Source organism: Papio anubis, chromosome 17 (genome assembly GCF_008728515.1).
Source record: "Papio anubis isolate 15944 chromosome 17, Panubis1.0, whole genome shotgun sequence".
NCBI classification, from domain to species: domain Eukaryota; kingdom Metazoa; phylum Chordata; class Mammalia; order Primates; family Cercopithecidae; genus Papio; species Papio anubis.
Window position 1 is genome coordinate 9,222,849 of NC_044992.1, and position 22,976 is coordinate 9,245,824.

A 22,976-nucleotide genomic window follows, 5' to 3' on the forward strand; every position below is an offset into this window, starting at 1 on the left:
GATGACCGGGCACAGTGGCTCACGCCTGAAATCCCAATACTTTGGGAGGCCAAGGCAGGAGGATCACTGGAGGTCAGGAGTTGAAGACCAGCCTGGCCAACATGGTGAAACCCCATCTCTACCAAAAATACAAAAAAATTAGCTGGGTGTGGTGGCGCACATCCACAATCCCAGCTACTAGAGAGGCTGAGACAGGAGAATCACTTGAACCTGGAAGGCAGAGTTTGCAGTGAGCGGAGATTGCACCACTGCACTCCAGCCTGGGGGATAGAGCAAGACTCTGTCTCAAACAAACACACAAAAAACTATTGGGTGAACACAATCGCAAATTCACTACCATATTCTTGATGTTCGTATGCCAGGTGTCAGATGGCACAAATGCCATGAACCTCGTTATCTCCTCCCCTAAAACCCTCTAGTGGCCCCCCGTTGATGGTTAATAGATGCTCAAAGAGAAAGAGGGACTAGAGAAGCTAAGGCTCTGACCCAGGAAAGCAGCTCCTTTAGGAATATGAACGAATGTCATTCTCTCTCCTCCAGCTCATCCACTGGCTCTGTCGGTCTCCCCACGCCTGGCAGCCCGTGAGGGCCAGCGATTCTCCCTCTCTCTCCACAGTGAGAGCAAGGTGCTAATCCTCTTCTGTAACTTGGTGGGGTCAGGGCAGCAGGCTAGCAGGTATGTTTCACTTTATTCTTTTTTCTTGTGGTGTCTGGGATTTGTAGACCTGTGCTTGGGAGCCTGTCTAGAGTAAAATTAAATATTTATTCCCAAGGTTAATCAAGTAGGAGCCAGAAGTAGGGTCCTTTCTGACTAAGAGGATTAGAAATATCTGCCTTAAGCGTTTGGCTAACATTGTCATTCCTAACCATCCAACATCAGAGGCCTTCCTATTAATCAGAGGAACAGTTTTTACTGCCCTCACCACTATTATTCTATATTGTAATACCTAGGCGGTGCAGTGCTAAAAGAAACTGGCTATAAGAAAAGAGGTGATACTTTGGTTGTCTGTCCAGAAAACCAAGAACTGGAAAGTGATTGGCAGTAAGGAAAGGGTTCAGGAAATTGATGGGTTATATAACAAATATACAAAAACAGATAGCTTTCTTATATAGCCCCAATAAAGTGTTTAAAAGACAGAATTACGTTATATTTAGATGGATGAAATATTTCTAAAATGTATCTTGAATAAGAAACTGGTAAAAACAAAATGATAGATTATTCTAATAATTAAAATATTATTAATTAGCTCAGCTTGTAAAAATCAATTAGCCCAGCCTTACTTATTAATTCATCAACTCTCTAGTAATATGAAATATATCATTTTTATCATACAATAAATACTTATAGACAGGTGGCCTATTCTGTTTGACTGATTTAATTGTATGTTCTTCTGCCTGTATTACAATATTTTAATAATTTCAGAATTATGGTCTATTTCATATTACTAGACAGTGAATGAATTATTCAAAGGTAAGGCTGGGCTAATTGGGCTAATTGATTTCTTTGTTTCTTTTTATTTTAAATAGTCAACTTTTAACTCCTGCTATGGATTCACACGTATAAATTTCAGGTTGACTAGAGAGGTAACTCTAGAAAAGGAAGCCATAATATAACTTAAAGACGGCCGAGGTGGGTGGATCACGAGGTCAAGAGTTCGAGACCAGCCTGGCTAACACAGTGAAACTCTGTCTCTACTAAAAATACAAAAAATTAGCCGGGGGTGGTGGCGTGCACCTGTAGTTCCAGCTACTTGGGAGGCTGTGGCAGAAGAATCGCTTGAACCCAGGAGGCAGATGTTGTAGTCGGCTGCGATCGCACCACTGCACTCCAGCCTGGGCAACAGAGCGATACTCTGTCTCAAAAAAAAAAAAAAAAAAAATTAATAAATAAAAAATAAATTAAAAAAACAAAGACAACATGGGAGAATATTTATGTCCTTGGGTGGGGGCTAGTTTAACATGAAAGTCAGGAGGCTGTAAAGGAAAAGGCTGATGTTTCAAATATATTTAAAAATTTAAACTAAAAGCAAATTTGAAAGGCAAAGGGCAAATGAGGAAAGATATTTATGTCATGTGAGAGGCGAAGGATTTATGTCCATCCTATAAATCCCAGCTCTCGAAAATTAAGGAGATAAATACCCTTGGTGAAATGAACCACAGAGATTGACATTAGTTCACAGAAGAAATACAAGCATAGGTTAAAATATTCAGCATCAGCCTGGCACAGTGGCTCACGCCTGTAATCCCAGCACTTTGGAAGGCCGAGGCTGAGGTTGGGAGTTGGAGACCAGTGTGACAAGTGGAGAAACCCTGTCTCTACTAAAAATATAAAATTAGCCAGGTGTGGTGGTGCACTCCTGTAATCCCAGCTACTGGGGAGGCCGAGGCAGGAGAATGGCTTAAACCCAGGAGGCGGAGGTTGTGGTGAGCTGAGATTGCGCCACTGCACTCCAGCCTGGGCGACAAAAGCAAAACTCTGTCTCCAAAAAAAAAAAAAAAAAAGAAAATTCAGCATCATTTGTAATAGAAGAAATTCTGGTTGCAATAGCAAAATACTATTCTTAACCTTTTAGATTGTTAAATAATTTTTAGAAATTGATAATGCTCATTCTGGGCCGGGGTCCAGGAAATCAGGTAAATTGGTATGGCTTTTTCGGAGGACAATTTGGGAAGAAAGAGCTTTAGTCTTGCCTTTCTACTTCTGGAACTTTACCCTAAGGGAATAATTGTGCACTCAAAGGTTATGTTCAAGGTTATATCTAGTTCCTGCGATAAGCAAGCATTGTTTAAATAAAAACTTGGAACGCCGCACAGTACAGGATGGATTAAGTAAACTGATCCGTCCACACAACAATGGATGCACAGTGCCCTTGCCTGTCCAGACAGATCGCCTCATACTTGTGCTCTGCTTTAGCCAATTTTATTTAACAGTTTCACATTCTTACCTCACTGGGTCTTCACACAGGCTGCAGCGAGGCCAGGAAGCAGTGAGTGGCTAGTGATTCGTCCAGGAGTACCCACAGCAGAGTTAGGGCCCGCAGGTGCAGCCTCACCCAGCATCCTGTACACCGTGAGCTCACTGCTGTACGCTTACTATGTTGGGACATGGATACCATCCCCAGTGATGAGAATGTTCCTGATACCCCCAACCAACGGTTGTGTCATCTGGATTTATGTCTCTGCCTTGCCTTCCCCTGGCTCCAAGGTTCTCTTACTGTACTCCCTGCTGTGGGGAAGAGACTTTGCCAGCTAGCTGGTCATTTGGAGTAATCTGTTTACATAGCAGTATCTATCTGGCTTTGTATCACTGGGCCTCTGTTTACATTGCAATGTCTCCATTTGTTACAAGGTTCTCTGATTGGCAATTTTGGACTGTGTTTAGCTTTAAAAACCATTTACATTATTTTTAATTGACACATAATTATACATATTTATGGGGTACAGAGTGATATTTTGATACATGTATATAGTGTGTAATGATGAAATCAGGATAATTGGCATAGCCATCACCTCAAACATTTATCATTTCATGTTGGGAAGATTGAAAATCCTATCCTCTAGCTGTTGAAAACACACAATAAATTATTGTGAACAATAGTCACTCTGTACTGCTATAGAACACTAGAGCTTATTTCTCCTATCTAGCTATAATTTTTATTCATTACCTAACCTTTTCCTAGCTCCCACCAGCCCCTCCCAGCCTCTAGTAGAACTACTATTCTACTCTACTTCTAGGACATTAACTTTTTTAGATTCCACACGCGTGAGTACAAGCAGTATTTATCTTTCTGTGCCTGACTTATTGCACTTAACATAATGTCCTCCAGCCTCATCCATCTTGCCGCAAACAACAGGATTTCATTCCTTTTTCATGGGTGCATAGTATTCCATTATGTATATAGATTACGTTTCCTTTTTCATTTCTTTTCCATTCATCCACTGATGTATACTTAGGTTGATTTAGAATCTTGGCTATTGTGAATAGCCCTGCAATAAACACAGGAGTGCACAATCTTTCCTTTGGATAAATACCCAGTAGTGGGATGGCTGGGTCGTATGGTGGTTCTATTTTTAGTTTTTTGAAGAACATCCATGCTGTTCTCCACGGTGTCTCCTTTCCCACCAAGAGTGTATAAGAGTTCCCTTTTCTCCATAACCTCACCAGCATTTGTTATTTCTTGTCTTTTTGATGATAGCCATCCTAACTGGGGTAAGATGATACCTCACTGGGGTTTTGACTTGCATTTTCCTGATAATTAGTAACGTTGAGCATTTTTTCATATGCCTGTTGGCTACATGTGTCTTTTTGAGAAACGTCTATTCAGATCCTTTGCCCATTTTCAAATGGGGTTCTTTGTTTTTTCGCTGTTGAGTTTTTGTGCTTGGCTCTTAACTCGTCACTTATCCTATCGAGAGTAGAACAACCACTCATGACTGGTGGATGTTGCTGGCTTTTCCTTTGCTGGGATAACCTGATTTCCTTGGATTTTCAGGTTTGGGCCGCCCTTCCTGATAAGGGAAGATAGAGCTGTTTCCTGGGCCCAGCTCCAGCAGTCTATCCTCAGCAAGGTCCGCCATCTTATGAAGAGTGAGGCCCCTGTACAGGTCAGTGGTGTGTGTGTGTGTGTGCATGCGTGCGTGCATGTGTGAGTGTGGGTGTGTGTATTGGGAGGGTTGGAATTTAGGGTAGCTCAGGAGAGGAGAATTTGCTGTTAAGGAGTGCTCATACTGTTTTATAAAATGACTTAGATTTGTGTGCAAGTAGAAGTAACCATCTTATAGTCTGTAGTGTTTTACTTTTGTGCCATTATAAAACACCTTTCATGGACAGAGCTTTTTCTTATTAAATCTTTCAAAACACCATTGGGAAAATGGCATTTACATTACAAAAGTTTTTTTTTTCACGTTTTCCATCACTCGCTAAGCATTTACATTATTATTCCCAATTTTGTATGTTTATGGCTTACCATAGTTTTTCCTAGAAGATAGCATATTGTAATAAATTGCAACTGTATGTTTAAATCAACAATTTCAAGGGACTTGAGATAGAATTTCTGTGGAAAATTAAAATGATTATGTCCAAATATGAAAATCTAGATGTTAAAATAATTTTGTCCAGATTTTTTAAAAACTAAGATAACTCAAAGGAAAACAATATTTGCCTTGTTTATTTATTCTCAGATTGATAGTTTCCAAACAAAAACAGTATGTTTAAGAACTGTTGATTTTTTTTTTTTAGCTCCTATAATATCAGAAACTTTTCTGATGGTTGCTTGAAGATGTTGAAATTTTTAGGGACAGGTCAGTTGCGTCAGATTCCTGTTTTCCCCTAACTATTCCCATAGTAAAAGCTTTTTATTTGGAGCACACACAGATCTTATCTCAGAGATAATTCCTCCTAATTCATGCTCCTTCCTGCTCAGCAAAAACCATATGTTTGATTTAGGATTTATACCAAATAACACTTTGTTAAAAACCTTCACTACATTTGTCCCAACTTTTATCTCTGAAGCATTTTGTTCAATGTATTGTAGAGCAGATCCACCAAAGGGCCCAAATTAGAAACTCCTCTGCAAGTAGGTCAGTCTATCCAGTGAGAGTTTTCCCTTCTCCCAAACCTTAAGCTACTGATTATTGCAATACATGAAACCATTTTCATGTGAGCATTTAACTCAGCTGTCCTTACTCTTACCTGCTCACACACCTGTACTTTTTTTTTTTTTTTTGGAGATGGAGTCTTACTCCGTCACCAGGCTGGAGTGCAGAGGCGTGATCTTGGCTCACTGCAACCTCCGCCTCCCAGGTTCAAGCGATTATCCTGCCTCAGCTTCCCGAGTAGCTAGCACTACAGGCGAGCGCCACCACGCCCAGCTAATTTTTGTATATTTAGTAGAGATGGGATTTCACCATGTTGGCCAGGATGGTCTCAATCTCTTGACCTCGTGATCCTCCCTCCTCAGCCTCCCAAAGTGCTGGGATTACAGGTGTGAGCCACCATGCCCGGCCACACCTGTACTTTTGCCTCCATACCTTTGCAGTCATTTCAGCTTTATTTTATTTTTGAGACAGGGTCTCACTCTGACACCCAGGCTGGAGTGCAGTGGTGTGGTAATGGCTCACTGCATCTTTGACCTCCCAGGCTCAAGTGGTCCTCCCACCTCTGCATCCTGAGTAGCCGGGACTACAGGTGTGTGGCACCGCACCCAGCTAATTTTTTTTTTTTGTTAGAGACATTTCACCATTTTGCCCAGGGTGGTCTTGAACTCCTGGACTCAGTTGATCCATCCGCCTAAGCCTCCCAAAGTGTTGGGATTACAGGTGTGAGCCACTGTGCCCGGCCCAATTTCAATTTCAGAAATGGATCAAGTAATCAAGGAGGCCAGCAAAATCCTAATACAGGCAACCTTTGACTTAGCCGCAGATGCTTTTCCACAGCTTCACAGGTAAATGTATGGTCAGGCATGATTTTCTGTAGGAGTAATGTGTTCTAGTTGGTTGTGAGGCTTCCAACCTAGCTCACCCGTTTAACCCATAATTCTTTTAATACTATATTAAATACTGGTTCAAATATAGTCATTTGAAGACAGTATGTTCAGGAGTCTCCACATTGAGCTGAAGAGATTAAACATATGTGTACTGAAGGTTTGGACATGAGCCTCCCTAGCCAAGAATAGAGAATGGGAAAGTTTCTTACAAAAATGACCAATTTACTGGATAGGATTAATTTGCATGTGTTATGAAAAAAATAAGAGCTGTCATTGCCAATTTTTTTTTTTTTTTTTTAAAGAGATAGAGTCCCACTCTGTTGGCCAGGCTGGAGTGTGGTGGTGTGATCGTAGCTCACTGCAGCCTTGAACTCCTGGGCTCAAGTGATCCTCCCACTTCATCCTTCCAAGTAGCTGGGACTACAAGCACCTGCCATCATGCCTGGTTAATTATTTTAAATTTTTTGCAGAGATGGGGTCTCACTGTATTGCCCAGGTTGGTCTCGAACTCCTGGCCTCAAGAAGTCCTCCCACATTGGCCTCCCAAAGTGCTGGGATTACAGGCATGAGCCGCCATGCCTGGCTACCCAAACGTTTTTATGGTATTTTGTAAATGGGGGTGTGTGAGGCCAGCACTATTTGTGTGCAGGCAGAGTAGGCTGCCTCTATGCAGACGTTGGTGCTGTGATGATGGCTAGCCTTTGCTATCCAAAGAGCAAGGCTCCATTAGGGGCAGAGGAAAAAGAGTTTTCTCCCCCAGATTTAAGTTAACATTCTCCTTAGGGAGAACACCTTTCCGTGGCCAACCCTCAATCAAAGCCCCTGAAGTCATCTTACTTCCAGATGTTGATTTCCTCTTTGTTGAAGCCGTAGATGAACTAGAACGTGGTTAGAGTTTGGCTAGACGTACGAGCTCCCTGCCCTTCACACTCAAGACCCCCTGCAGCCCAGTTCCAGTTTACCCACCAGCCTTGTGGCCGATGCTCCCTGCACACATCAACTCCCACAGCCAAAGGGGTCGTCTCACAGCTCTCTGCGTCTGTTTCGGGTCCTTCTGTCCTGCCATGTGTCGTTCCTCTTTCCTGGAATTGTGACGCTTTTCTCTTGTTTTCCTCTAATTCAACCTGTCTTTCCTCCACGGTTTTTAAGAAAACGCGTCTGCCTTTTACCTTTGTCAAAGTTTGGAAGAAAATTTTATTTTATTTCTGGTTGTCGAGATCATCAGTGACAAATTTAAGTATCTATTTCTTTTATTTGAAGGAAGACCCCATTGATTTTTTTTTAAAATTTTGGTAAAAGATATATACTTTTATTTGTTTTAACCACTCATAAGTGTATATTAATTACATTTACAACGTTGTATCACCATCACTACTATGTATACCCCCAATTTTTTCATCATCAACAAAAACTTTGTTAAACATTATACCGATCAAAACAAAAACTTTATACCTATTAAAAAACAAAAACGTTGGCTGGGCGTGGTGGCTCACATCTGTACTCCCAGCACTTTTGAAGGCCGAGGCAGACGGATCACCTGAGGTCAGGAGTTCGAGATCAGCCTGACCAACATGGTGAAACCCATCTCTACTAAAAATACAAAAATTAGCCAGGTGTGGTAGTGGGCACCTGTAATCCCAGCTACTCGGGAGGCTGAGGCAGGAAAATCACTTGAATCAGGGAGGTGGAGGTTGTAGTGAGCCAAGATCGCACCACTGTACTCCAGCCTGGGTGACAGAGTAAGACTGTCTCAAAAACAAACAAACAAACAAACAAAACTTTATACCTATTAAACAACAATTCCCCATTTTCTCCTCTCCCTAGCTCCTTGTAACTACCATTCTACTTTCCATCTGTATGAATTTTCCTGTTTTAGGTACCGTATATAACTAGAATAATATAATATTTATCTTTTTACATCTGATTTATTTCACTAAATGTCATGTTTTCAAGGGTCATCCATGTTGTAGCATATCTCAGAATTTCCTTCATTTTTTTTTTTTTTCTTTTTTTGAGATGGCGTTTCACTCTTGTTGCCCAGGCTGGAGTGCAATGGCATGATCTCAGCTCACTGCAACCTCCACCTCCCAGATTCAAGTGATTCTCCTGCCTCAGCCTCCCGAGTAGCCGGGATTACAGGCATGCGCCACAACACCCGGCTAATTTTTTTGTATTTTTAGTAGAGACGGGGTTTCTCCATGTTGGTCAGGCTGATCTCGAACTCCTGACCTCAGGTGATCCACCTGCCTCAGCCGCCCAAAGTGCTGGGATTACAGGCGTGAGGCACCGCGCTGGGCTGCCTTCATTTTTAAGGCTAAATAATATTCTGTTGTGTATATATCCCACATTTTGTTTATCTATCCATCGTTGGTGGACACTTGGGTTATTTCTTTCTTTTGACTTGTGAATCATGCTGCCGTGAACGTTGGTGTATAAATATCTGTTTAAGCCCCTCCTTGCGACTCTTAGATACACACCTGAGATAATTGAAGGTTATATGGTAGCTGAACATTTAACCTTTTGAGAAACTGCTGAACTGTTTTCTACAGCAGCGATACCATCCATTTTACATTCCCACCAGCAATGCATAAGGGTTCCAGTTTCTCCAAATTCTTGCCAATGCTTGTTATTTTTCACTTAAAAAAAAAATGGGCCAGGTGCGGTGGCTCACGCCTGTCATCCCAGCCCTTTGGGAGGCTGAGGTGGGTGAGGTCAGGAGATCGAGACCATCCTGGCTAATATGGTGAAACCCCGTCTCTACGAAAAATACAAAAAAACAAAACAAAACAAAACAAAACTAGCCGGGCGTGGCGTAGTCCCAGCTACTCGGGAGGCTGAGGCAGGAGAATGGCGTGAACCCGGGAGGCGGAGCTTGCAGTGAGCCGAGATTGCGCCACTGCACTGCAGCCTGGGCGACAGTGCGAGACTCCATCTCAGAAAAAAAAAACCACCACCACCACCACCACCACCAACAACAACAACAAAAACATTTAGTTGTAGGCTGGGCACGGTGGCTCAAGCCTGCAATCCGAGCACTTTGGGAGGCCAAGGTGGGCGGATCACCTGAGATCAGGTGTTGAGAGCAGCCCGGCCAATATGATGAAACCCCATCTCTACTAAAAATACAAAAATTAGCCAGGCGTGGTGGCGGGCGCCTGCAATTCCAGCTGCTCAGGAGGCCGAGGCAGGAGAATCACTTGACCTCGGGAGGCGGAGGTTGTAGTGAGCCAAGATTGCGCCACTGCACTCCAGCCTGGGCGACAGAGTGAGACTTCAGTGTCTCAAAAAAAAATTTAATTATAGCCATCCCTGGGTGTGAAGTGATACCTCAACGTGGTCTTGATTTGCATTTCTCTAATGACTAATGATGTTGCTGATCTTTTCATGGGCTTCTTGGCCGTCCGTACCTCTTTGTAGAAGTAGCTACTCAAATGTTTGCCCATTTTTTAAATTGAGTTGTTCATTGCATTGAATTGTTAAGAAGCATCTTCCATTAAATATGTCATTGTAAGCCTCTTTTCAATTTCAGAAAAGTTCGAATATAATAAACACATATCTTAGAATAATAACTAAGGTGCTATCTCTTTATGTGGCTTATTTAAAAATGTGTAAATATTTACTTTGCCTGTAAAATATACATGAACTGGCTTTTAGAAAATTGCCTCATTGTGGGGATGATAATCATCTTCATAAAGTAGGTTAAGTTACCTATTAAAAATTAATTAACATGATTGATTTATGTTCCATTAAATGTACCAGTATCTGCCCCAGTTAAGCATTTGCTATTTAAACACACCATGTTCATTTTTGGGGAAAAGGTTTAACGTATTAAACACAGTATTAGATCACTGCGTTACAAGGTATAGTGTGAATCTTTGAAAAAAATGAAGTTTTTGTCTCTTCATTTTGAATTCTAATTATTACGGGAATATTCAAAATACTCGAGGTAAAATAATGATTGTATTTTTTAATGTATGTGCCACTTTAGAGTCTAATTTAAATCAATATAGGGGCTACATAATGACTTATGTCTGTTTTTGTCTTGGCAGAACCTGGGGTCTTTGTTCTCCATTCGCGTTGTGGGACTCTCTGTGGCCTGTAGCTATTTGTCTCCGAAGGACAGTCGGCCCCTCTGTCACTGGGCAGTTGACAGGTAAGGGGGAAGGTCCAGGTTCAGTAAGTTAATGAATCCTATCTTATTTTACTAGAGTCCTTTGAGGGTATGTGTCAATGAGATTGCTCGTAATGTTTATTATTCTTGATCATTTACCTCTCCAGTACCAGCCGCTATGTTAGATCACTGGGCATATTCTGTGCTTTGAACTCTTATGTCTAGAGAGGCACTATTATGTCCACTTGAAAGATGGGGGGACACCAGTGTTGTCAGAGATTAGTTAACTTGATCACACTTAAACAACTAGTTAATAGGCAAGCCCAAATTTGAACCCAGATTGATCTAACTAAAACCCAAATTCGGCCGGGCATGGTGGTTCACACCTGTAATCCCAGCACTTTCGGAGGCTGAGGTGGGTGGATTGCCTGGGATCAGAATTTGGAGACCAGTCTGGCCCACGTGGTGAAACCCCATCTCTACTAAAAATACAAAAAAATTAGCCGGGCATGGTAGCACGCGCCTATAATCCTAGCTACTCAGGAGGCTGAGGCAGGGGAATTGCCTGAACCAAGGAGTTGGAGGTTGCAGTGAGCTGAGATCGCGCCACTGCACTCCAGCCTGGGTGACAGAGCAAGACTCAATCTCAAAAAACCAAAACCAAAAAAAAAACAGAACACCGAATTCGTTCAATCCAGCCGTGCTCCTGAATTCAACAGGAATATCTCCCTAGGGTACGTGAAGATTCTACAGCTGATTCATTGGTCCTAAACTGTAAGAGATTGTGGACTGTGCCTGAGGCTTAAAGCCAATGTGGCTGTGTCTCTGGTTGCTACCTTGATAGCCTTCTGGTGCGTGTGGCCTTGCAAAACAATCCCCAGGTCGTTGCAGCATCTATGGACAGTTCCGCTCTATAAATGAATGTCTGGCACTTCTCTTTATTTTTCCATAGACCCCAGGTTCTCAGTCAGGTCCTCTGATTTCCTGACTTGGTCAGCCAAATTCAGCCTGACTGAGATGGGCCTCTCCCCTTCTAAAGAGACCAGGAACCAGGGTAGCGGGTGAGCCAGAAGGTTCTGTGACCTACACCCCATCCACATCCTCCTTGGCTGACGCATGCTTTGGCTTTACAGAGTTAGGGAGGCAGGAGAAGGATCATCAAGGGCCTGCTTGGGTCTCCCAGGGAGAGGGAGCCCCAGGAAGAGGAACCCCCTTCCCACACTCAGTCTTGGAGATAAGAACTGTGCACTATTTATTTATTTATTTATTTATTTATTTATTTATTTATTTTTGAGACGGAGTCTCCCTTTGTCTTCCAGGCTCGAGTGCAGTGGCGCAATCTCGGCTCCCTGCAGCCTCCGCCTTCTGGGTTCACGCAATTTTCCTGCCTTAGCCTCCCAAGTAGCTGGGAGTATAGGCACGCGCCACCACGCCCGGTTAATTTTTTTTTATTTTTAGTAGAGACAGGGTTTCACCACGTTGGTCAGGCTGGTCTCGAACTCCTGACCTCAAGTGACCCACCTGCCTCTGCCTCCCAAAGTGGTGGGATTACAGGTGTGAGCCACCGCACCCGGCCCGTTAGTTCTTTTTATAAAAGTATTGGTCTGCAGTGGTTTGGAAACAAACCGTCAAACTAGTCTTTTACCATAGGTAGTTTGAGAAGCACTAGAATTGAGTAGAGTTGTCCAGCAAGCTGACCATCCTAAAGGATGTCCTCTTGAGATCACACCTCTCCTGGCCCACACCTTCCATTCACTGGACGTCTCACTACAGTCTGGCCCTTGTTCGCCCCATCCCCATCCCCACCCCACCCCACAATCCCAGTCCTAGCCCTGCTGGTACAGCTCTCTCTGGCATCTGATGTGACCTTTACCTCTTTCACAGGGCTCTCCATTTAGCCTTTGCCCTGCCTCTTCCATGCCTATCCCAACATCTCTTTGTTCTATAGGAAATTCTTTATTTTCTTTTTGATAAAATACACAAATACAAAAATTCCTTTTTTTTTTTTTTTTGAGATGGAGTCTTGCTCTGTCATCCAGCCTGGAGTGCAGTGGCGCAATCTCGGTTCACTGCAACCTCCACTTCCCACGTTCAAGTGATTCTCCTGCCTCAGCCTCCCGAGTAGCTGGGACTACAGGCGCCCACCACCACGCCCGGCTAATTTTTTGTATTTGTAGTAGAGATGGAGTTTCACCGTGTTAGCCAGCATGGTCTCGATCTCCTGACCTCATGATCCGCCCGCCTCAGCCTCCCAAAGTGCTGGGATTACAGGCGTGAGCCACCGCCCGGCGCCAAAATTACATTATAACCACTTTAAAGTGTGCAGTTCAGTGGAATTGTTACATTCACCTTGGTATACAGCCATTGCCACCATCCAACTCCAGAGCTCTTTCATCTTGCAAAATGGAAACTGTGTACCTATCACACAGCATCCCTCCTCTTCATCTTCCTCAGTCTCTGAAAAACCACCACTCTACTGTCTGTCCTATGAATTTGACAGCTGTAGGTGCCTCAGGTAGCAGGAATCATAGTGTTTATCCTTCTGTGTTTGGCTTATTTCACTAAGCACCGTATTTTCAAGGTTCACCCATGTTGCAGCACACGTTAGAATTTCCTTCCTTTTTAGGGGTGAATAATATTCCATTGTATGTATGCACAACCTAGAAATATATCTCCTATGAGTTTTTTTTTGTCTGCTTGAAATCTTCCTCTCCCTCTCTGGATGCTCAAACATTATTGGGTCTCAGCATTCCACACCTGGCCCTCTGGTTTCCATTTATGGATGATTTTTTTTTTTTTTTCAGACAGAGTCTCACTCTGTCGCCTAGGCTAGAGTGCAGTGGCGCGATCTCGGCTCACTGCAAGCTCCGCCTCTCGGGTTCAAGCAATTCTGCCTCAGCCTCCTCAGTAGCTGGGACTATAGGGGCACGCTGCCACGCCTGTCTAATTTTTTGTATTTTAGTAGAGACAGGGTTTCACCGTGTTGCCCAGGCTGGTCCCAAACTCCTGAGCTCAGGCAATCTGCCCACCTCTGCCTCCCAAAGTGCTGGGATTACAGGCGTGAGCCACCGTTCCTGGCCCCATCCCTGGATGGTCTTACTCTTGGTTCTGTCTACCGCCTTTAGGCCAAAGTCTCCCAGATCCATATCTCCTGCCCAGATTTTTCTCTAGATTGCAGACCTGCCTGTCCTACTTACATGGCTCATAGGCACTGGTAACTAAACACTTGTGAGTCTGAACTCTTCTTGCTTAAAGCTTTTCTTTTCCCATCTTTGTGTCTAAATGATGACACCACCATCTACTCAGGAACTCAAGCTAGGAACCTGGCATCGTCCCTGATCCCTTCTTTCTGCTTTGTCCTTCCATTCAGTCCATTTTCAGGTCTTATCTGTTCCCTATCCTGGCACTTCCCCAGATCTCTCCACTCCTCTCCACATTGACACCGTTGCCTGAATTTAGGCCCTGATCATGTCCTATCTGGATTGCTCTGGCAGCCTCCTATTTGACTTACCTGAATCTGTCCAGTGTCCTTGGTGTTAGAGACCACTGGGTGGTCTCCCGGTGCCCACGGGCTAAAGTCCACACTTGTGAGGGTGGCCTACAGAGCCCTCCCTCTCCCATGTGGCCTGTCCCTCACTGTGCTGGGATCTTCCAGCACACACCCTGCCCTCTACTACTGAGTTCTCCACCTGTGTGTCCTTTCCCCTCTGGTTCCCCTGACTGACTGTTTTAAAAAATTCATTAAATTTTTGGGCCAGGCATGGTGGCTCATGCCTGTAATCCCAGCACTTCGGGAGGCTGAGGTGGGTGGATTACTTGAGGCCAAAAGTTCAGACCCAGCCTGACCAACATGGTGAAACCACATTTCTACCGAAAATACAACAATTAGCCGGGCGTGGTGGCGCACACCTGTAATCCCAGCTACTTGGGAGGCTGAGGCAGGAAAATCGCTTTAACCCGGGATGTGGAACTTGCAGTGAGCCGAGATTGTTCCACTGCACTGCAGCCTGGGCAACAGAGTGAGACTGTGTCTCAAAAATAAATAAATAAACAAAATAAAGATAAAAATTTCTTAAATTTTTATTATTTATTTTTATTTCTATAACTTTCTTGGGTGAATGTTGTCTTCTCACTTATATACTTCTGTTTTTTTTTAAAGATTCGTAGGTACATGTGCAGGTTTTTACATGGCTATATTATATAACTCTGGGGTTTGGGCTTCTATTGAACCCATCACTCAAATAGTGAGTGTAGTACTCAGTACTAGTTTTTCCTCTCCCCCTTTTTCCCTCCTCCGTTTTGCAGTGCTCAATGTCTATTGTTCCCGTGTTTATGTCCATGTGTGCCCATGGTTTAGCTCCCACTTATAAGTGAGAACATGTGGTATTTGATTTTCTGTTTCTACATTCATTCACTTAGGATAATGGCCTCCAGCTTCATCCATGTTGCTGCAAAAAACAGGAATTCATTTTTTTTGGCTGTGTAGTGTTCTATGGTGTACCTGTATCATATTTTCTTTATCCAGTCTACCATCAGTGGACACTCAGGTTGTCTCCATGGCCTTACTGTTATGATCAGTGCTGTGATAAATGTATGAGTGCAGGTGTCTTTTTGATACAATGATTTATTTTCCTTTGGGTTGATACCCAGGAGCAGAATTGCTGAGTTGAGTTTTTAGTTCTTTGAAAAATCACCATACTTTTTTCCATAGGAGTTGAACCAATGTACATTCCAACCAACAGTGCCTAAGCATTCTCTTTTCTCTGCATCCTCACCAATATCTGTTATTTTCTGACCTTTTTTTTTTTTTTTTTTTTTTTTTGAGACGGAGTCTTGCTCTGTCGCCCAGGCTGGAGTGCAGTGGCTGGATCTCAGCTCACTGCAAGCTCTGCCTCCCGGGTTTACGCTATTCTCCTGCCTCAGCCTCCCGTGTAGCTGGGACTACAGGCGCCCACCACCTCGCCCGGCTAGTTTTTTGTATTTTTTAGTAGAGACGGGTTTCACCGTGTTAGCCAGGATGGTCTTGATCTCCAGCCTCCCAAAGTGCTGGGATTATAGGCTTGAGCCACTGCGCCCGGCCTATTTTCTGACTTTTTAATAATAGCCATTGGACTGATGCGAGATGGTATTTCATTGTAGCTTTCATTTGCATTTCCCTGATGATTAGTGATGATGAGCAGTTTTTAATATGTTTGTTATCCACTTGTATGTCTTCTTTGGAGAGGTGTCTTTCATGTCCTTTGCTCACTTTTTAATAGGACTGTTTGTTTTTGTTGACTTAAGTCCCTTATATATTCTGGATATTAGTCCTTTGTCAGATGCATAGTTTGCAAAAATTTTCTCCCATCCTGTCGGCTGCCTCTTTTATTCTGTTGATAGCTTCTTTTGCTGTGCAGACCTCTTTAGTTTAATTAAGTCCCAGTTTTCAATGTTTGTTTATGTTACATTTGCTTTTAAGGTCTCAGTCATTCCTCTGGCCAGGTCCTGCCTATCTGTTCTTCAGAGCAGCCCGGGGTGTGCGTCCCCAGACACCTGAGTGCATTAGAATGATCTCTGTGTGCTCCTCCCATTGGCCTATCGGCCCGTTAAGGGTGGGGATTGTTAGGTTTGTACATTTCTTGGAATAGCATCTCCATAAACATTGAATAAGGCCCTCTTTTTGTATCAGAGCTGTGGTCGGGGGAGGTAATCTCACCCTCTAGTGACAATCTGATTTCCATGTAAAGAGGGAAGCTGGGCGACAGCCACACCTCTTTCTTTCCCTGTCCTGAGGAGTTTTGTACAATAAACTTGGAACATGAAGGTACCTGTTTTCCTTTTCTACTTCCATGTTTAAATTCCAGTCAAAGAGTAGATTGTGGATTGAGGCAGAAAGAGATGAAAATTTTAAGTTTATTAGTAAGACTGATTTAAGGATCCTGCTTAGATGTGAGTCCAATTTGGGCTTTCAAATGTGTTCCCCCAGAATTAAATGATGCACCCACTGACCCCCGCCAAGGCTGTTTGGAACATCAGTCCCCGGGTTGCGGGGAGACTGCTGAGCCCTGAAGAGCTGCAGGAAGGAGGTCCCGTGTTTTCTGATGGGCTCCCTTGTTCTCTTCTCAGGGCTTTGCATCTCAGGAGACCGGGAGGCCCTCCACATGTCAAGCTGGCGGTGGAGTGGGATAGCTCTGTCAAGGAGCGGTGAGTTCAAGGGAATTTACCTCCCACAGAGCTGAGACAGGGCCTCTCGGTGCCCAGGTTTCCCTGGATGCAGCTTCCCCCAGCATGGCTGCAGGCAGGGTGCCCACATCTTTGAGCCAGTGTAACCCGTTCCTGCGAGATGCCTGAGTGAGAATTTTCTGTATGTAAATAACAGTGACAGGAATGGAGTGACAGTGGTGGTGGTGGGTGATGTCAAGAGTAGTAACTGCAGTCACAGTAGACAGTTACGCAGCACCCACCCACTCACCCCGTGCCAGTCACTGCTCTGAACACTTTACGTGTGTATAGGGGATTTATTTAATCTTCTTCACACCCTATGTGTGGGTGGTCTGGGGTGGGTACTCCTGTAATCTACATTTCTCAGAGGTGGAAACTGAGGCACAGAGAGGTTAAGCAATTGCTGGAGAGCACACAGCTCGTACACTGGTAGAGCTGGGATTTGAACCCAGACCCTCTGGCTGGAGTCCATGCTCCTCATTACCACACTTGGCTGCCTCTGTAACACTGAGGGCATCAGCCTTGCTTTAAGAAAGGACATTGCTCACTCCAGCAAGTATTTATTGATCAACTACTAGGTGCCAGGCCCTGTGCTAGGATGAGGAAAACAAAGATGAATAAGCCAAGGACCTGGTCCCTGTAGGAGCTGGTGGGGGAGAGAGAATTCCAGTAGAATATAGTGCTGAGTCCGAAGGATGCCTGCAGCTCCCCAGGAACCCATAGACAGGGCACGGTAGCGTCGCCTGGCCAATGCCCTGTGGCGGGTTTGCTGTGAGTAGAGACATAGGCGAAGCCCGTCTCGGAGCGGGAAAGTCCTGAACGCCGTGGGTGTCCTCTCCGTGCAGCCTGTTCGGGAACCTCCAGGAGGAGCGGGCGCAGGATGCCGACAGCGTGTGGCAGCAGCAGCAGGCGCACCAGCAGCACAGCTGTACCTTGGATGAATGTTTTCAGTTCTACACCAAGGAGGAGCAGGTCCCGCCCTGGGGGTCCACGCCCCGGCCGGGGAAGGGGGCTGGCTGCCTTTGGTGGGTTGGCCACGTGCCGCGGGGGCCTCACAGTCCGGGTGGTTTCCTTTCCAGCTGGCCCAGGACGACGCCTGGAAGTGTCCGCACTGCCAAGTCCTGCAGCAGGGGATGGTGAAGCTGAGTTTGTGGACGCTGCCTGACATCCTCATCATCCACCTCAAGAGGTTCTGCCAGGTGGGCGAGAGAAGAAACAAGCTCTCCACGCTGGTGAAGTTTCCACTCTCTGGACTCAACATGGCTCCCCATGTGGCCCAGAGAAGCACCAGCCCCGAGGCAGGACTGGGCCCCTGGCCTTCCTGGAAGCCGCCGGGCTGCCTGCCCACCAGTTGCCCGCTGGACTTCCTGTACGACCTGTACGCCGTCTGCAACCACCACGGCAACCTGCAAGGTGGGCATTACACAGGTGAGCCTTGCCTTGCCTTTCTGCCAATGCAGCTGTGGCCACAGCCTCGAGATGTCCCCGGAATGGGTGCCGCTCGGATGCTGAGCTCCCTGGGGCACTTAGTGAGATCTGACCCCTCACCCACCGCACACCAGGGCATGTGCGAGAGCAGAAGGGACCTTGTCCCAGCTACAGAGTTGACATTGAGTTAGGTTGGAGGTTGGAATATATAAAGTTAGGCCTGATGCGGTAGCTCATGCCTGTAATCCCAGCACTTTGGGAGGCTGAGGTGGAAGAATCACTTGAGGCCACGAGTTCGAGACCAGCCTAGGCAACAGAGCAAGACCCCGTCTCTACAAAAAAAAAAATGAAGAAAAAAAAAAATGAACTAGGCATTGTGGCTTACACTTATAGTACTAGCTGCTCAGGAGGCTGAGATGGGAGGATCCCTTGAGCCCAGGAGGCTGAGGCTGTGGTGAACCATGATTGCACCACTGTACTCCAGCCTGGGCAACAGAGTGAGACCCTGTCTCCAAAAGAAATAAACCAACAAACAGAGGTTAGTTATCACCCAAATTTTCAACCATATGATATATGGGAGGTCATTATTGGAACCGAGAGAGTGACGTCCATTCTCATCTGTGATTCAGCGTGAGGAATCTTACTTATCGGATTTGGTGGCCTTGTATTCTGTGGCGTACTTTCCATGTTTGTTCCTCTGGGGAACTTCAGAGCAGCGGATGAAGGGAAGGGCAAAAACAAGTGGCCAGACGATCTTCTCAATTGTTTATAATCATCCCTTTGAGGGCTTTCAGAGAGTGTCATGACGGATCGTTTTTCTCGATTATGTCTTGTTTGTTTGCTTCTCCCCACCCAGGGCATCTCAGTGACGGTGAGAAGCCTATTGGTAGCTGTAGCAGTTGAGCGTCTCCACCATGCAGATAGCGTGGAGGGTCATCAGGGTGAGCCTTAGTAGTCTACGGGGTTTAGGGCATGATTTCCGTCATTGGAGAATGGATGGAACAGGCCCCCATGGAGAAAGAGAAATGAGGATGCTGTTACAGGCTGGGGACCACCTGATTGGACAGAGATGCGCTGGACGGTCGGGTTACACTGGGCCAGCCTGGGCTGGTCACGATGAGGGTTATGGGGGCCACCAAAGCCGCTTGCAGCTCACAGTGGCTGCCTTACGCTGCTGTGCGGTGCCAGCCTGTTCTTCCACAGCTGTCCTGCTCCAGATGAGGCCTTGCCACCTTTGTAACTGCTGGGACCGTTCTGTCCAGCCACTTCCCCTGTCTCACTTCTCTGGGCTGAAAATAGCTCAGCAGGAATCCCTTGAGGCCCATATGTATCTTGGGAGGCATCTCTGTTACTCAGATTTTTTTTTTTTTTTACTAAGAGCGTTATGGCTGAATGAGTCCCTGTGCACACATGAGTGGTGAAAATAAGGACAGCTGGAACCTGGACCTTGTCATTTCCCGTGCTGAACGTGCTGCCTCCCCATCTATAAACCCACGGGGTGGCCCCAACATAAATTAAGGGCAGTGATGTAAAACTACAGCAGGGAGTTAGAAGTAGCATAGGCGTGAGAAGCGTTGGTGTCTGCCTTATGAAAAGCGAGATCCAGGCCCCTCCTCGGGTGAGCATTACAGAGCAGAATGCCCTATTTGGGGGGCGGTGGTTTGGCAGCAGAAGGGACACAGTCCCTGGGAGGTTCTCCTTGCAGAGATCTCCTGGGTCTGTGTTTGCACACACAGTGTACCACCACCTGCCAGGAAAGAACCTACTTAATACTAAAACCAAAGGGAGAGGAGCCCAAGGGGAATAAGGGACTGGCGAGGTGGGAGGTAGGGCAGTGTCTGCAGCCAGCACAGCCCTGGGTAAGACCCGGGCCACTTGTTCTCATCTGCACCAGCATACACCATCTTTTCCCTCAAGACAGTGTGCACCGCCCGTTAAATGGCAGAGCCTGGGCTTCAAACCTGGGTCACCCTGGCTCCAGGTTCAGCAGCTTCTGCCCTGCCGAGATGAGTGATTCCTGATAGGAACAAGTCTCCAAGCCATGTAGGGTGTTGTCGATGAGTGTCAACTCCCTCATTTAGGGGAAGCACACCCTCGGTGACTTCCTAGGAAAGGGTGATGGGAGCTTGACCTCTGGAGTGCTTACGTGTCAGGAAATGCCTTTATTCCCACACCTGATTGATAGCCTGGTGGGACATAAAGTCCGTGATGGAAAATCAACAATGTTGCTCCCCATGTGGAGTGGGGTCTGGAGTGGGGTTTTGCTGTTGAGAATGAATCAGGCCAGTCTGATTTCTGTTCCTTTGTCTAGGATAGGATATATTTTTCTCTCTGGAAGCTTTTTCAGGTTCTTTATCACAGGTACTCTGGAATTTCACGGAGTGTGGTTACCTGTGGGTCTTTCTCGTTGCTTGTGTTGGGACCTGCATTCAGGGGACCTGTGTGTCTGCAGCCACGTGATCTTCAGGTCTGGGACATAATCTTTGTGCTTTTTTGTTTTGTTTTGTTTGTGAGATGGAATCTCACTATGTCACCCAGGCTAGAGTGCAGTGGTAGCGATCTCGGCTCACTGCAATCTCTGCCTCCTGGGTTCAAGTGATTCTCCTGCCCCAGCTTCCCGAGTAGCTGGGACTACAGGTGCCCGCCACCACACCCAGCTAATTTTTGTATTTTTTAGTAGAGACGGGGTTTCGCCATGTTGGCCAGGCTGGTCTTGAACGCCTGACCTCAAATGATCTGCCTTTCTTGGCCTCCCAAAGTGCTGGGATTACAGGCGTGAGCCACTGTGCCTGGCCTAGTCTTAGGTTTCTTTTTCAGAGCATCTTGGTTTTGTTTTGAGTCCTCACTTGGCTTGACTTCTTGTGATTCCTGACACATCCAGTACTGAGCCTCTGGGGCTACAGCTGGTGAGTGGCCCCCTTCCTGCCCGCCTGCACCCTCTCCACCTCCCCCAGGCACTCTGTGTTGAACCCCTTCCTTGCCAGAGGCGAGTGTGTGACCTCCACTCTATCTGCTTGCTGGGCCCTCAAAGCTGAGCTGTTGCTTTCTATCTCACGTCTTTTGACATTTTTATTCCTTTTTAATTATTTGCTTCTTGGAAGTATGATAGTTCTACCACATTTCAGGGTTTTAGAAATCTCAAATGCCTTTTGTTTCATTTTAAATGTGTTGAGTGGGTAATGCATGCCTATGTTTCAAAATTCACACAGCCTAAAAAACACGGACGGTGACAAGTTTTGATTCTATCTTTGTTCCTCATCTACCCCCTCCTCATTTATAGGTAACCATTTTTAGTAGTTTCTTGTGTACTATTCTTCCACAATTTCTTTATGTAAATACAAGCAATTGTGAGTATATTTTTATATATACATATATATGTGTTGATTTTATATATTTTCTCCCCTCCCCCTGATTTAAGTAAAAGTACTATTTGCTGTGTTGCACCTGGCTTTTTTTTTTTCCCTGAAAATCTATCTTGGAAATCTTTTCATGTCCTCATTTCTAGACAGCTTCTCCATCTTCTTTTATAAATGTAAATGCACTAAATAAATGTAACAATTTATTAAATATTCTGTAGACGGACGTTGGACTGATTCATTCTTCTACTATTACAAATGTTGCTGTCGGCTGGGTGTAGTGGCTCACGCCTGTAATACCCAGCACTTTGGGAGGCTGAGGCAGGCAGATCATTTGAGGTTAGGAGTTCAAGACCAGCCTGGCCAACGTGATGAAACCCTGTCTCTACTAAAAATACAAAAATCAGCCAGGCGTGGTGGCATCTGCCTGTAGTCCCAGCTACTAGGAGGGCTGAGGCAGGAGAATTGCTTGAACCCAGAGGTGGAGATTGCAATGAGCCAAGATTGCACCACTGCACTCCAGCCTGGGTGACAGAGCGAGACTCTTTCTCAATTAAAAACACACACACACACACACACACACAAATATTGCTGTCATAACCCTTTAGATATGTCATTTTCTAGATATGGAAGTTTATTGGCGGGATAAATTCTCAGAATTGGAATAGCTGTGTCTGTGTTGTAACAAGCATGAACAAGATGTCCTGCACAAAGGGTCATAGCAGTTTGCACTCAGATAAGAGTAAGAGAGCACCTGGTTCTCTGTAGCCTTTCCAGTAGAGTGTGCAATCACACTTTTGGATTTTTGCCAATCTAATACGAGGAAAATGGTATCTCAGTGTAAGTTGAATATTTAGCGTCTTAATAGTGTGAGCTTGAGTCATTGTGGTTCCTTTCCTGTAAACTGTCTATCCGTGTCCTTGACTGTTTTTCAAATAAATTATTAGTCTTTTTCCCATCAATTTCTAGATGCTCTAATTCTTAATGGACTATGAGATCCACCTCTTTTCTGTAATATAAATTGCAAGTATTCGTTCCCTGTGTAACATCTGTCAGTTGGCTATTCCTGTGGAAATTTTTTGCCATGCAGAAAGTTTTTATTTTTGCTTTTCTAGGTAAAATTGTCAATCATTTGGATTTTGAGTCATGATTAGAAAGCCTTTTTCACTCTAAGATTAAAAAGTGTTTCTCTTGAGTTTTCTACTTGGTTTTAGCTTATTACATTTAAATCCTTGATTTGGAGTTTCTTAACGTTCTTGAGAGAAAGAGATCCAACTTTATACCCCCGGAGTTGCCAATTTGTCCCAAGATCACTACTCATGGAAAAGCCAGATTTATTCCTTGAGATGCCATCTGCCATATTAGATATTAATTTTTTTTTTTTTTGAGATGGAG

At 45.0% G+C, this 22,976-nt stretch overlaps 1 protein-coding gene across 2 annotated transcripts in view; it reads left to right on the top strand.

Moving 5' to 3' along the window:
- USP43 (ubiquitin specific peptidase 43) overlaps positions 1-22,976 on the top strand; it is an 84,260-nt gene that overhangs the window by 37,081 nt on the left and 24,203 nt on the right. The window contains exons 7-12 of one of the 2 annotated variants that reach the window (XM_003912335.5): positions 541-676; positions 4,494-4,605; positions 10,535-10,638; positions 16,702-16,779; positions 17,643-17,769; positions 17,877-18,225. In XM_003912335.5, coding sequence (XP_003912384.3) covers positions 541-676; positions 4,494-4,605; positions 10,535-10,638; positions 16,702-16,779; positions 17,643-17,769; positions 17,877-18,225 — 906 coding nt within the window. The remainder of the gene's footprint in view (positions 1-540; positions 677-4,493; positions 4,606-10,534; positions 10,639-16,701; positions 16,780-17,642; positions 17,770-17,876; positions 18,226-22,976) is intronic. The other variant, XM_009189668.4, reaches the window with a different exon arrangement.